At 47.6% G+C, this 14,594-nt stretch overlaps 2 protein-coding genes and 3 non-coding genes across 18 annotated transcripts in view; 2 read left to right on the top strand and 3 right to left on the bottom strand.

Annotated features, from left to right (window-relative positions):
- The window catches only part of LOC127039347 (gastrula zinc finger protein XlCGF57.1-like), a 284,061-nt gene that overhangs the window by 114,264 nt on the left and 155,203 nt on the right, over positions 1–14,594 (top strand). The gene's annotated exons all lie outside the window — the stretch shown is intronic.
- Positions 362–434, bottom strand: TRNAV-CAC (transfer RNA valine (anticodon CAC)). Its single transcript has one exon. It is a non-coding gene; the product is annotated as a tRNA-Val (tRNA).
- TRNAS-AGA (transfer RNA serine (anticodon AGA)) lies at positions 3,894–3,975 on the bottom strand. Its single transcript has one exon. It is a non-coding gene; the product is annotated as a tRNA-Ser (tRNA).
- On the top strand, positions 5,466–5,537 carry TRNAC-GCA (transfer RNA cysteine (anticodon GCA)). The gene has a single exon. It is a non-coding gene; the product is annotated as a tRNA-Cys (tRNA).
- LOC127039367 (zinc finger protein 383-like) overlaps positions 12,302–14,594 on the bottom strand; it is a 124,680-nt gene continuing 122,387 nt past the window's right edge. For 2 of the 3 annotated variants that reach the window (XM_050932949.1, XM_050932947.1), the window contains exon 5: positions 12,302–14,363. In XM_050932949.1, coding sequence (XP_050788906.1) covers positions 13,039–14,363 — 1,325 coding nt within the window. In that variant the 3' untranslated portion in view covers positions 12,302–13,038. The remainder of the gene's footprint in view (positions 14,364–14,594) is intronic. The other variant, XM_050932948.1, reaches the window with a different exon arrangement.

The following is a 14,594-nucleotide window of genomic DNA, read 5'->3' as shown; positions in this document are numbered from 1 at the left end:
TAACCCCACTTAGCCACAATGATGTGCTTAGTTTCTGCCCTGTCTTTCTCAGCTTGACTTTCCCCTCTTTTGCCCCATTCCTGCCTCACTTCCTCCTTTGGCAAGTCATGCAAAGGAGGCCAGCAGGAAGAGCCGGCGTCCACCAGCCAATCTCCAAGGGCAGAGGAGGCCAAGCCACAAGCCTCTGAAAGGTAACATGCCTAACTCCTCTAGCTTCTCCAGCCTGACACCAAGGTGCTTTCTCCACTGCTGTCAGCACCTTCTGTCATGCAGGGGTTGGAGTTATCCCAGGGACAGGCCAATAGGAGAAGGAGGAGCACCTTCCTGATCAGGAAGGGGATCTGGGAAAAGGGAACCAGTATGTTTCTGCCTGGTTTTGAACCAGGGACCTTTTGCGTGTGAGGCAAATGTGATAACCACTACACTACAGAAACTCCATCTGTTTGGCTACTGCTCACCCTGCCACAGACCGATGGACAAACCTAGAGAAAGTGGTGGCAGCCCCTCGATAGGTCAGCTGGCAGAGCAGAGGACTGGAGCCGGCACTCAGGAAGTCGTCCTTACCTCGCCCGTGTAACTCCAGCTTGAGGGAGAGCTTCTTCTTCTTCCGCTTGCTGACAAAGAGCAAGAGAAGAATGAAAGGTCAGGTGGGCCAACTCGGTGCAGAAGCCCATGCTGTCTTTTCCTGCTGCATAGCCTGAAATGAGGGACTCGTGGCAGTTAAAGGCCCTGCTGCACTCTCAGAAAACATCCCACCTGTGCACAAAGCTGGATAGAAGAGCCTGCTAGTCTAGCACACTCCCAACTGAAGTGTTTCAGCAGCTGCTAGGTTTCTTTTTGGCTCATTAAACCACATCTTCAGTCGCTGATGGCCAATGAGAGAGCAACATCGCTTGCTATTTTAGCACTTGAAAATGCCATTGGCCAATCTTTGGATCTCTTTAATGCTGCACTTCAGTTCATGGGTGAAAGGTGATAGAAGCGACCTTTCAGCTAAAGGCCTGGGGTTAACATCCTAACGCTGTCTCCTACTGTAACACTATTTAATCCTGGTCAGCCCTGTGCTGGTGACAGTTCCATTTCTAGATGTTAGTACGTGTCAGTTACTGTTAAAATTAAAAAGTTTCTACATGCTTAAAGAAAATGCATTTGTTTTATTTGCTTATATATGGCATGAATAAATACAGGTTTACAGAACCTAGCCTGCAAATTTAGCATCTTATATGACAGAGAAAATCATGCATCGAAATTGTACATCGAAATCATGTACTGAGCTACAAATGCCATGAAAAATAAGATATTCAAAAGATTAACATATAGGGGGGCACCGAAGACATGTCTTGCCTGGGGTGCCACTTGGTCTAGGGGAGGCCCTGTCTGGGAGAACAAGATTTAGTGTCACATCCCTATTTTCAGGCTGTAATCTGTGGGCACCCTTGTCTGGGGGAGGGATCACGGTAGCCCAGACTCAGGGCTGGAACAGGCCCCTGATTGAGGGGGTGGCTGCATGGTTTACAGCGCTCTGATGTCTCAGACAATGTGTCTCTCTCAAAGCCTCAGATCTGCGTTCCCAGAAGGCTTCTGCGCTGCCTCCGCTTCTTTTACCTTCTACAGCAAGGAGCAGCAGCAAAGGTCAGGGATGAGCCATAGGCACTAGGTGGGGGGCAGAGGCTTCAGGAGCCCAGAGTGTTTGCCTGTCTGGGCATTTTGGCTGAGACCTCAGGGACACATTGTCAGGCAGAATCCCAGGCATCTGTATGAAAGGAGCATAAGGACTTAAGAGCAGCCAGACTGGGTCAGACTGGGTCCATTTTGCCCAGTGTCCTGTCTTCCCATAGCGGCCAAAGCCAGGTGCCCCAGAAGGAATGAACAGAACAGGTAATCATCAAGTGATCTATCCCCTGTCACCCGCTCCCAGCAAACAGAGACTAGGGACACCTTCCCTGCCCATCCTGGCTCAGAGCATGTCCTCCATGAATCGATTTAGCTCTTTTTTTGAACCTTGTTATAGTCTTGACCTTCACAACATCCTCTGGCAAGCAGTTCCGCAGGTTGACCGTGCATTGTGTGAAAAAATACTTCCTTTTGTTTGTTTTAAACGTGCTGCCCATTAATTTCATTTGGTGACCCCTCGTTCTTGTGTTATGAGAAGGAATAAGTAATAATTCCTTATTTACTTTCTCCACACCAGCCATGATTTTATAGACCCTTATCATATCCCCCCTTAGTCATCTTTTCTCCAAGCCAAAAAGTCCCAGTCTGATTATTCTCTTCCCATATGGCAAACACTCCATACCCGTTTCTGAACCTTTTCCAATTCCAATACATCTTTTCTGATATGAGGCAACCGTATCTGCGAGCAGCATTCAGGAGATGGGCATTCCATGGATTTATACAGTGGCAATAAGATTTTCTCTCTTATTATCTGTCCCTTTCTTAATGATTCCCAACATTCTGTTTGCTTTTTGCTGGCTGCTGCACATTGAGTGAATGTTTGCAGAGAACAATCCACAGTGACTCCAAGATCTCTCACTTGAGTTGCAACAGCTATTTTACATACCATTGTTTTATATGTAGAGTTGGGATTATGTTTGCCAATGTGCATCACTTTGCATTTATCAACATTGAAATTCATCTGCCATTTTGTTGCCCTTTCATCCAGTTTTGTAAAATCTCTTTTTAGCTCCTCACAGGTTGCTTCGCATTTAACTATCCTCTGTAGTTTGGGATCATCTGGAAATTTTGTCACCTCGCTGTTTAGCAGATCATTTATCAATATGTTGAATAGCCCCGTGCAAACACCACTAGTTACCTGTTTGTATCCTGATAACTGACCATTTAGTCCTACCCTTTGTTTCCTAGCTTTTAACCAGTTATTGATCCAGGTGAGGATCTTCCAGAGGTGAAGGTAAGCCGGTCCGGTATGGGATACCGGCAAGAGCGGGTACGCTGTGCTAGCCTGGCCCAGCTTCCCCAAGCTGGTGATTTAAAGGGCCCAGGGCTCCCTACAGAGGCCAGAGCCCTGGGCCCTTTAAATCGCTGCCTGAGCCCCCCTGCCGGAGCCCTGGGGTGCAAATCACTGCCGTGGACGCTGCTCTCTCCTGCACCACGAACACAGAGCAGAGGCGGTGGGAGTTCCTTACAATGTGGGGGGGGCACTGTTGTCTGAACTGTGGTGCTGCCATGACACCCCTTCCCCAGGGACCCACATTCACATCACCCCTCCCCCGAGACCACACCCACAGAACACCTCTTCCCCCCAAGACTCCACCCTATCCCCCCTCCATCATTTGTCCTAACAGCCGAAAAAGAGTGGTGGGGCCATGGCCCTCTAACCCCCCTATTCCAGCACCCCTGACACACAGCTAAGCAGGCAGCAGCATGTGTGTGTGACAAGAGGCTGCTGTGCTGAGCTGAGCCAGTGAGGGAAGCAGGGGCTGATGTTGGGGCTGTCCCCTGCCCCCTGCCTGGTTACTTGCAGCAGCTGTCTGAAATTAGAGACAGTGTACCCACACACTCCCTCTCCCCACACACACACTCTCTACCCCACCAAGCACATTGCAGTGGAAAAGCAGCTGGCAATCTAGTAGGATTCCCATGGAACAATGGGATAGAGAAACCTGCATCATGTGATGATCTACCAGCCCAGGAGGCATTGCAAACCCTTCCCAAAGCACCTGTAGCCAGTTGCACAGCTACGCACAGTGCCCTGCTCTCTGTGACCATCCAAGAGTCTAGCCTGGATGTGCTCTGGTAACACAAGGGGCCTAGTGTGGCCATGCAACAGCTGTTTAATTAAAACACTTTAAAGCCACATTACCTAGTAGTATAGACACAGCTTGAAAGCGAGACAAGACCCAGCTCTCTTGAAACTGAAGGACTACAACTTCTTCTGTAGTTGACAGGATTTGAACCTGCACAGGGAACCCCCAGTGGATTTCTAGCCCATCACTTTAACCACTCAGCCACAACTACTTGCTCAAGGTGTGTCTCTCACTACACTCTAGTTCTATTCTCATTGAGTGATCAATTCCAGTTGTTTCCTCAGACCAGCTTTCACAACACACACACTGCTGTGCCATTGTGTAAGTGTGTCCATGGCTGAACTGCAAGAATTCCTGCTCCTTTCCCTTCTGGCAGGAGCATGAGGAGAGTGTGTTTGTGGTCAATGATGTTCCTGTAGATTGTTGTCCATTTCCTGCCTTGATCATTCAGACAGTTCCTTTACCATCATATCCCCAGCACATCAGGGATTGCAATAGCAGGGGGCAGGTTTTCTCTGGGGCACTGAGATTTGTCAGGGGGTTGGTGGCTCCTTTCTTTCCTCACCCTGGAGTAAACTCGGCTTTTTATTCCATCCTTGATGTTTCAAGGAATAACAAGAGATGACTGAGGAAAGAGATGGACAGGGCGAGTCTCAGGGGAGGGCCAGAGAGGTGTGGGTGGTGGACAGGGCAGGTCAGGGGAGGGAATAGAGAGGTGCAAGTGGTGGGCAGAGCTGGTCTTAGGGGAGGGGGCAGAGAGGTTTGGGTAGAGTGATTCTCAGGGGAAGGGCATAGAGGTGGGGGCAGCAGGCAGACCTTGGGGTAGGGGTTGGAGAGGCACAAGGAGGCCTTCGGGGAGGAGAGGAGCAAGCAAAAGGTGGACAAGCAGGCCTCAGCCAAAGAGGAAGAGCAGGAGTGGGAAGTGGCCAAATGGGAGTGAGAGCAGAGCACAGGTGCGGCCTCAGAGGGAGGAGAATGAGTCAAGGGGGTGGAGTGGACAGAGATGCCCAGAGGATTCAGGTTGCCTGACGCAAAACAATTTTGGGGGCCCCTTCCATAAAAAAAGTTGCAATACTATAGAATACTATATTCTCATGGGATCCATGCAGGGCCTGGGGTAAATTACCCCACTTGCCCCCCCTCTAGGTGACTGTGCCCTCAGCCTCTCCTCGTAAGTCCGCTGCCCCCTAATCATTTTTGTTGTCCTCCCTAGACTCTCTTCAATTTGTTTCTGTAGTGGGAGGGCAAAAACTGGATGCAATGCTCCAGATGTGGCCTCATCAGTGCCGAATAGAGGGGAATAATCATTTCCCTCGATCTGTTGGCAATGCTCCTACTAATCCAACCCAGTATGACCAATTACCCATATTGAATGCAGGCCCAGCAATATTTGATCAATTGGTTCCTGTCCATTCAGGAGGTTCTTTCCTACCTATTCATAAAGAATGAAGATGCTCTAAGCAGAGAGGAGAGAGCTGTCCCATCCGTGTAGTTAATCCATCTCTCCGAGAGGTGGTAGCTATGTCACTGGGGGAAACTATGTGGTTGGGTGTGCAAGCTGTGGTGTCTCCATGCATCTATAAGTTTAATCAAACCCCATTTTTAAAAGCACTGTGGTCTGGGAAAAGAACAGGAGATCTCTGAGGCAGGGCCTTTCCTTCAAAATCTTTAAGATCACTGACTTACTTCCATAGCAATCATGGGGGTGTAGCTCAGTGGTAGAGTGTTTGACTGCAGATCAAGTGGTTCTTGGTTCAAATCCAAGTGTCCCCTTACAAACCTCTTCTGTCAACCAAAAAAAAATGTATTTTCAGTATGTTCAGGAGCCCCACTACATAGGGATCACTAAAATGAATGGCAACACTCAATATTTTCCTCTGCAAATGCATAAAAACCTAGCAAACATGTGCCTCCACTGAAATCAGTTCCAATCCTCTAAAGGATTAAAGAATCCTTACTGAGGTTGCAGGAAAAAACCATCCCGATGTGCAGAAAGAATAGTAAATATGGCAGGCGACCAGCTTGGCTTAACAGTGAAATCCTTGCTGATCTTAAACGCGAAAAAGAAGCTTACAAGAAGTGAAGATTGGACAAATGACCATGGAGAAGTATAAAAATATTGCTCAGGCATGCAGGAGTGAAATCAGGAAGGCCTAATCACACTTGGAGTTGCAGCTAGCAAGAGATGTTAAGAGTAAGAAGAAGGGTTTCTTCAAGTATGTTAGTAATATGAAGAAAGTCAAGGAAAGTGTAGGCCCCTTATTGAATGAGGGAGGTAACTTAGAAGACAGAGGATGTGGAAAAAGCTAATGTATTCAATGCTTTTTTTGCCTCTGTCTTCACAAACAAGGTCAGCTCCCAGACTGCTGCATTGGGCAGCACAGCATGGGGAGAAGGTGACCAGCCCTCTGTGGAGAAAGAAGTGGTTTGGGACAATTTAGAAAAACTGGAGACCAGCACAAGTTCATGGGGCTGGATGCGCTGCATCCCAGGGTGCTAAAGGAGTTGGCGGATGTGATTGCAGAGCCATTGGCCATTATCTTTGAAAACTCATGGTGATCGGGGAAGGTCCCGGATGACTCGAAAAAGGCTACTGTAGTGCCCTTCTTTAAAAAAGGGAAGGAGGAGGACGCGGGGAACTACAGGCTAGTCAGTGTTACCTCAGTCCCTGGAAAAATCATGGAGCAGGTTCTCACGGAATCACTTCTGAAGCACTTAGAGGAGAGGAAAGTGATCAGGAACAGTCAGCATGGATTCACCAAGGGCAAGTCATGCCTGAGAAACCTAATTGCCTTGTATGAGGACATAACTGGCTCTGTGGATGAGGGGAAAGCAATGGATGTGTTATTTCTTGACTTTAGCAAAGCTTTTGATATGGTCTCCCATAGTATTCTTGCCAGCAAGTTAAAGAAGTATGGGCAGGATGAATGAACTATAAGGTGGATAGAAAGCTGGCTAGATCATCAGGCTCAACGGGTAGTGATCAACGGCTCCATGTCTAGTTGGCAGCCAATATCAAGTGGAGTGCCCCAAGGGTAGGTCCTGGGGCCGGTTTTGTTCAATATCTTCATTAATGATCTGGAGGATGGTGTGGACTGCACCCTCAGCAAGTTTGCAGATGACACTAAACTGGGAGGAGTGGTAGATATGCTGGAGGATAGGAATAGGATACAGAGGTACCTAAGACAAATTAGAGTACTGGGCCAAGAGAAACCTGATGAGGTTCAACAAGTACAAGTGCAGAGTCTTGCACTTAGGATGGAAGAATCCCATTCACTGTTACAGACTTCCCAACAAGAGGTGTGTGTGTGTGTGCATGTTGTGGGGGAGTGCTCTGCAGCTTCCACTGTGGGAGGTCCACCCAAAAATGTGGGACTGAAATAATGCTCAGGCAGTGATCCCCACCAGTGACCTGGGCCATCCTTCGGGCTCCCTGGTGAGAACCCTCAGCCTCCCCTCCTTAGTCTCTACCCTGATTGGCTGAGCAGGAGGTTATTGACAGGGAGGAGACTCAGATCCTTGTTGTTCTCTTTTAAGACCAAGGAAAAAAGTCAGAACCAGTTCTATGTTTGATGAGTTTTGCTGCTTCTCTGCATTAATTGTCTCTGAGCAGTTCATGATTCTAACATTGCAGTTCTCAAATATTTGCTAAATAATTCTGTGCACTGTTGTTGTTCTGGAGTTCATCTGAGAACACTTTATTCAGGTCATTCAATGTCTGAAATTCAAGATCCGAGGGTTAGTTTGAAAATCAGGGCTCTTGGATCCTATTCCCAACTCTGCCACTGACAGGCTGGGTGACCTAAGACAAGTCAATTCTCCTTTCTCAACCTTAGCTTCTCCCTCTTTCAAGTAGAGATAATAATGATCCGCTCCTACTTACCTCACGGTGGGTGGAGGATGGGGATCCATCGGAGAGTGTCACTAGGAGTAAGGCATAATATGAGGTGTCCTATCACGTTTACTCAGAGCAGATTAACACATAATAGAATAGCTGAAATAGTCTATTTGATCTGTATTTTTTTATTTTGAAATTGTTAAGAGCAGCAATGACTTAGCTCAGATTGAAGCATTTTACCTAATTTTTGAGATCTAAGTGTCTCCTCTTTGTGTGTGATGAGACAATTTAACACATTGTGATGAACAGGAGATGCTTTTGTTTTGTAACAAAATCTTTTCCCAAAGAACTTTCATCCCACTTGTTATGATTTCAAGAAACAAACTGGTTTAATCTGAATGAAATTTTCTGACAGAAATGGTTTCTATTTCCCCATCTCGATTCCTGAGCTCTATCCCTGCCTCGGGGGCAAGGGGTTTTTGTTTGTTAGAACAGGAGTCAGGGCTGGTGGCTTCTCTTTCTGGTTCTGCCACCGTCTTGCTGTGTAGGCCCTTGGGTAGGTCACTTCCCTTCTCTGGACCTTAGGCTCCTCCCCATCTGTCCAGTGGGAACAGGGACAATTCTCAAACTCTGGGCAGTTTAGAGTCTGAGTGAGATAAGGGGCGTTAAAGCCCTCTGTGAATGAGAAAGGGGAGTTTCACAGTGTTTAACACCAATGAATTCTAAAGTTTGCTAAAATGTCTACTCTGTGGAAACAAGAAATGGTCAGGGACAAACTTTTTAATCACTGCCCTTTTTAAAGCCCATTCAGGGATGTGAGTCCCTATCTTCTAGGTACCTGGGGTTCTTTGCCAGCAGAAGAGAAGAGGTTCCTGCCTCCATTTTTGTGGCCTTAACAATCCAGGTGTTGTGCCCCAGTTCTCGTCTGAGATCCCTGAAAAAGAACATCTTCCCATCCATGAACAAGACAGTCCTGTAGGACATTCTCACAAGTGAACGAGGGAAATGCGGTCCAGTTGCACTCAGTGTAATGTGGGCACAGAGCTGGTTGAAAGCCCAGACTCCAGGAGCCCTTCTCCAGGTTTGGCTGTCCAACGGAGAGGCTGTACCTAGTGGGTCCAGCAGGGATCAGTCTGGGGTCCAGTACTATTCAATATTTTCATTAATGATTTGGAAAATGCAGCGAAGACCATACTTCTAAAATTTGCAGCTGACACCAAGCACTTTGGAGCACAGGATTGGAATTCAAAACTCTCATAACAAGTTGGAGACTTGGTTTTCTTGAGCCAAACTCCGTGGCTGGGTCCTTCTCTCTAGATTGGGCAGAAGTGAAACTCCAGAGCCAAACACTCCTCCTGGGCAGTGAGCTCCTTCCTTGATTGGTCAGATGCTGCTTAGCACTGTCAGAGCAGCTTTTGCTGGGGGATTCTCCCAGCACTTTCCAATAGCGGGAAAATATGAAATCCCCATTTGACTGCTGGGGACAGAGCCCTAGGGAGGGAGCAACTTGCCCAAAGTCTCACAGAAAAAGGAAAACAACCGGTCGTGGAACCAATAGGAAACCCAGCAATGGAGCTCAGGAGTTCTGGGGGTGTGCTAGGATGACCAGATGTCCCGATTCTATAGAGTCAGTCCCAATTTTGGGGTCTTTTTCTTATCTAGGATCCTATTACCCCCTATCTCCTCTCCTGATTTTTCACACTTGCTGTCTGGTCACAAGAGGGTGCGCACGTGGGGGTCCCAGCTGCTCCCTGCCCCCCTCATTGAAGCAGATGTGCAGGGTTACTGCCCTGGGAACTGCAGGGCATCAGTGGACATGGGGTTGGCTAGAGGTAGGGTCTGGTTGCAGGCAGGACAAGGGGTGCGGGGCTGGCTGGAGACAGGGCTGACTTCAGGCAGGGATGCAGCGGGGTGTGGCAGGGGTTGGTAGGGCTGGAGATATAGGAGTACAGGACTATCTGGCTTCAGGCAGGAGGTGCGGCAGGGGTTGGCTAGAGCCAGGGCAGGGGGGAGGCATTGGCTGCTGGCAGGGCTGGGGGTGCAGTGCTGGTGCAGGCTGGGGGTGTGGGGGGGCTAGCTGGCTTTGGGAAGGCACAGGGGGTGCGACAGGAGTTGGCTGGAGACAGGGCAGGGGGTGTGTCAGGGGCTGGCTGCAGGCAGGGCAGGGAGGATGCAGCAGGTGCAGGTAGGGTAGGGAGAGCTGACCTGGCTGGAGACGGGCTGGCTGCGGGCAGGGGGAGTTGGCCTGGCTGCAGACAGGGCATGGGACAGGGCTAGTGCAAGAATTTTTTGCGCCCTAGGTGAAACTTCCACCTTGTGCCCCCCCCGGTGTCCCTGCCCTGAGATGCCCCATCCACGGCAGCTCCCCCCTCCACCCTGAGGCTCCTCTCTTGTGGCAGGATCCTCGCTCTGCCCTGTGGCACCTCTTTCAGCCCAGCTCACCCCTGCTCCGAGCACGAGCACCCCGAGCACACCGTCGCCACTTCACTTCTCCCGCCTCCCAGGCTTGCAGCACCTAAGTTTGCCAGTAAGTCAAGCACCCTCCTCTGAGCCACAGCAGCCCTGACAGTTGACAACAGAGGCACCTTAACCCCTGAGTGTCTTCAATGTGTCCCTCTCAGGGGTCCAGCTCCGATCACCAGATACTTAGGGTATGTCTATATTACCTGTCGAATCCGTGGGCAGCGATCGATCCAGCAGGGGTCGATATATCGCGTCTAGGATAGATGCAACACATTGAGTGCTCTCCCCTCGACTGCTGTACTCCAGCTCGGTGAGAGACGCAGGCAGAGTCTACGGGGAGCTGCAGCAGTCGACTCAGCGCGATGAAGACACCACAGTAAGTTGATCTAAGTACACTGACTTCAGCTACGTTATTCATGTAGCTGAAGTTGCGTAACTTAGCTCGATTCCCTCTCCTAGGGTAGACCAGGGCTCAGAAAATCCCAGCTCCTCTCTGCCCAAAGCAATGGTACCTCCCAAGTTACCAGTTTTACTGGTATCACACACAGCACTTGAGCACAGTTATCGAACAAACAGAAATTTCTTTATCAAGGCACAGAGATTTAAACAGAAACAAATGTGAGTGATGGAAACCAACCGTTACCAACAAAACAAAATCACAAAATGCAACCGACACTTTTTAATAGCTCCCTTCCCTATCTAAGTAGACTGAAGTGTGAGGTGACAGTCTATTGCAGTGATAGCTAGTCCCTAGGAGCCATGGCCCTGCCTTTCTTGAAGAACCGCTGGTCAGCAGTGATCTCCTTGGTGAATGGACCCAGAGTGTTTCTCTCCACCCTGTCATAAACTGAATCAGTCTTTTGTGTATATTCACAGAATGAACCATTTCCTCATTGTCATATTGTCCTTTTCACTTCCACAGGTTTTGATGTCTGTAATTTGTCTATGATAGTTTTCCATTGGCTTTTTTGGGCTGGTGCAAAGGTTGACAATGCAGGAATACATCACATAGCTGGCTAGTAAGGGACGGGTGACAATTTCCTCCCATTTGAATGGACTGTCCCCAACAAGACCTGTGATTGGGGTGACTCACTTTCATGACAATAGCATGTGGGCCTAATTTTCCATATACTTACATGACTCCTTCAAGAGGACTCATACACACCTCTTGCAGTGATCAGGAGTAACAATAATTTAAAAGCTTTCACTAGAGATCTCACTGCTAAGCTTCCTGGATAAATACCATAAAAATCAGTGTATTAGGTGTGATGAGTTTGTCAGGTCTGAGACAGGAGATTCTTCTGAATTACTTTGACCACGTTGCCAACTGCCACCAAAGAGCTTTTATCACACATGCATTGAGCTATACAGTCACACACTGATAGAACAGAAAGGCCAACACAAAAAATAGAGAGAGGAACAATAAAATACTAAAATGACAATGGTTGGAATTCAACATTTCTCTCAGTCTTTGGACTGATGGGCACTAAGAGCTTTTCCCTCAGTTGAAACAGGTGATCTGATACCTGGTTCAGCCCTCCTTACTAGCAGCTCTCTCACATATAGGGAGATGGGTCAAAATTGGAACTGATGTTATGACTCGCTTCCCAGAGGGGATCAGTCTGTCTAAGGCTGTGTCTACCCTTCAAACACTGGAAATATTCTTCTGACAACTTAACGTTGTCTACACTGGGGCTTAGGTAACATTAACTACTTCTCTCAGGATTTTTCACACCCCTGAGAGATGTGGCCATGTCAACATAGGTCTTGAGCATAGACCACCCTTTAGATGCCTTTTTGATATGAAAGGCAATGGACTTCAGCCTTTTCCTTGGTATTTGATGGTTGACAACTTCAGCTTTCCTACCTGCTGGATACATCCTATGACAAATGTCAGGCCTCTCCTTTGCAAATTAGAGAAGTGGGGAAATCAGTGACCCTTACAGTGTAAGTGGGTAAAATCTTATACAACTTGTCTCCTCGAGTAGTTTTCCTTTTAATAGAAATTGACTTTGAAGCTAAGCAAAATATGTTCTATCTGAAATACAAAAAAATAAAATCCATACAGACCCAATATTCTCTTATACACTCTAACACCTATTCTCCCACCCCAACCTCTGGAGTGAGGTTTTCTACCAGAACTCCCTATACTACACTGGGTAAATTAAATCAAAGTCACTTTTGAAGATTAGCCATCATTTCCTGTACAACTAAAAATACAAAAAAAAAAGAGAACTTTCAGTTTTCCAAAATAATTCAGATTATCAATTAGTCTCTTACTCTTTAACCAATAACCACCTATAATTTCATTTTCATTGGTAACAATAACATATTCAAAAATCACAAATTCTTGTCATATAAATTAGTTTTCTTTTAATCCCCATTGCCAACAACTGAACATTGGCTCAAGTTGTGGTTTGTCCCAGCACTTCTGAGAGTTCATATCTCTCTGGTTCTTCTGCCATGCGTGTTGGTGGAAGGCGTCTCCTATGTGAGAATGTTTGCATCCTGAGGAAAAATACCTCTCGTGTCACACTTTAAATCTTTCCAAATCTCTCCAGTCATAGCGATTCTGGCATAGGATTAAATAAATCAAAGCATCATCTCCAAGCACAGACAACTGAGAACACTTTATTACATGACACTTTGAGAAGTGGAGGGGTAGAATGTGATGACGATAAACTCTGCCTGGCTCAGACAAAAGGTAACAGTTCTGCCGTGATGGGGAAGGAGGGAATCTCTGAGTCACCCCATCTCCTTCCAAGTATCAGAGGGCTAAAGCTGTGTTAGTCCAGCTCTGTACAAAGTGACAAAGAGTCCTGTGGCACCTTGCAGACTAACAGACGTATTGGCGCATAAGCTTTTGTGGGTGAATCCCCCCTTAATCAGATGCATGTAGTGGAAATTTCCAGAGGCAGGTATAAATATGCAAGCAAGAATCAGGCTAGAGATTCTCTGACGGCTCACATGGGCTCAGTGGGAAGACAAGGTTTTCCCACACTCACTGCTTCCATTGGGTCGCTTACCTGTGTGGATTCTCTGATGTCTAGAAAGGTGAAAACTGTGAAGGAAGCTTTTCCCACACTCCCGGCATTCATAGGGCCTCTGCCCTGTGTGGATTCTCTGATGGTTAGTAAGGCTTGAGCTGCGAGTGAAGCTTTTCCCACACTCCCGGCATACATAGGGCCTCTCTCCCGTGTGGATTCTCCGATGCCCAGTAAGGTGAGAGCTGGTAATGAACCTTTTCCCACACTCACTGCATTCAAAGGGCCTGTCCCCTGTGTGGATTCTCTGATGTCTAGAAAGGGCTGATCTTTCAATGTAGCTTTTCCCACACTCACAGCATTCATAGGGCCTCTTCCCTGTGTGGATTCTCCGATGAACAGAAAGGGATGATCTGTGAGGGAAGGTTTTCCCACACTCACGGCATTCATAGGGCCTCTCTCCTGTGTGGATTCTCTGATGTTGAGAAAGGGCTGATCTGTGAGTGAATTTTTTCCTACAGTCACGGCATTCAAAGGGCCTCTCCCCTATGTGGATTCTCTGATGTTGAGAAAGGGCTGATCCTTCAGTGAAGCTTTTCCCACACTCATGGCACTCATAGGGCCTCTTCCCTGTGTGAATTCTCTGATGTTTAGAAAGGTCTGATCTGTGAATGAAGGTTTTCCCACACTTACAGCATTCAAAGGGCCTCTCGCCTGTGTGGATTCTCTTATGATCAGCAAGACTTGATTTGTAAGTGAAAGTTTTCCCACACTCACGGCATTCATAAGGCCTTTCCCCTGTGTGGATTATCTCATGTCTAGAAAGGGTTGATCTTTGAGTGAAGCTTTTCCCACACTCACGGCATTCATAGGTTCTCTTCCCTGTGTGGATTCTCTGATGCTGAGAAAGGGCTGATCTGTTAGTGAAGCATTTCTCACACTCATGGCATTCATAGGGTCTCTCCCCCCTGTGGATTCTCTGATGAACAGAAAGGGTTGAGCTGCGAGAGAAGCTTTTACCACACTCACAGCATGTACTTTTCTTCTTTCCCATGAGGATTTCCTGTTGTGCTGTGGTTTCCTTGATGCTCTTCTGAGTTCCCCAGCAGAAAATATATTTACCCATTCTCTCTCCTGGCTGGTTTCCCAGCTCTCTTTCTGGTTTGTGCTGAATCTCACAGGCGTTTCCCTGCTCTTCACTCCTGGACACATTCCTTTTCGATCTTTGCGAAAATGCTCTGAGTTTATCCACTTGCTCGACATTTTCCTTCTGAAAATTCTGCTCCTCTTTCTCACTTATCACTGCATCACCTGCTGTGATAGAGACAGAAACCTCAAACAGGGATGGAAAGGGGAAGGCCAAACCAATACAAGTCCTGGAGACAGGTCAAATAAAAACAAGAACTGAACTCCTCCAAACTCTTCCCCTAAATAGGAGAGAGGAGGGGATCAATTGGGCCTTCACATCCCATCCAAATTCACAGGGGGAAGGAAGGAAGCCAGGGCCTGGTGTCTGCTAGGATCTACAGGAAGCCATGAGCTATG

This window comes from Gopherus flavomarginatus, chromosome 23 (assembly GCF_025201925.1).
Source record: "Gopherus flavomarginatus isolate rGopFla2 chromosome 23, rGopFla2.mat.asm, whole genome shotgun sequence".
In the NCBI taxonomy this organism is placed as follows: domain Eukaryota; kingdom Metazoa; phylum Chordata; order Testudines; family Testudinidae; genus Gopherus; species Gopherus flavomarginatus.
This window is presented reverse-complemented; position numbering and strand designations above follow the sequence as displayed.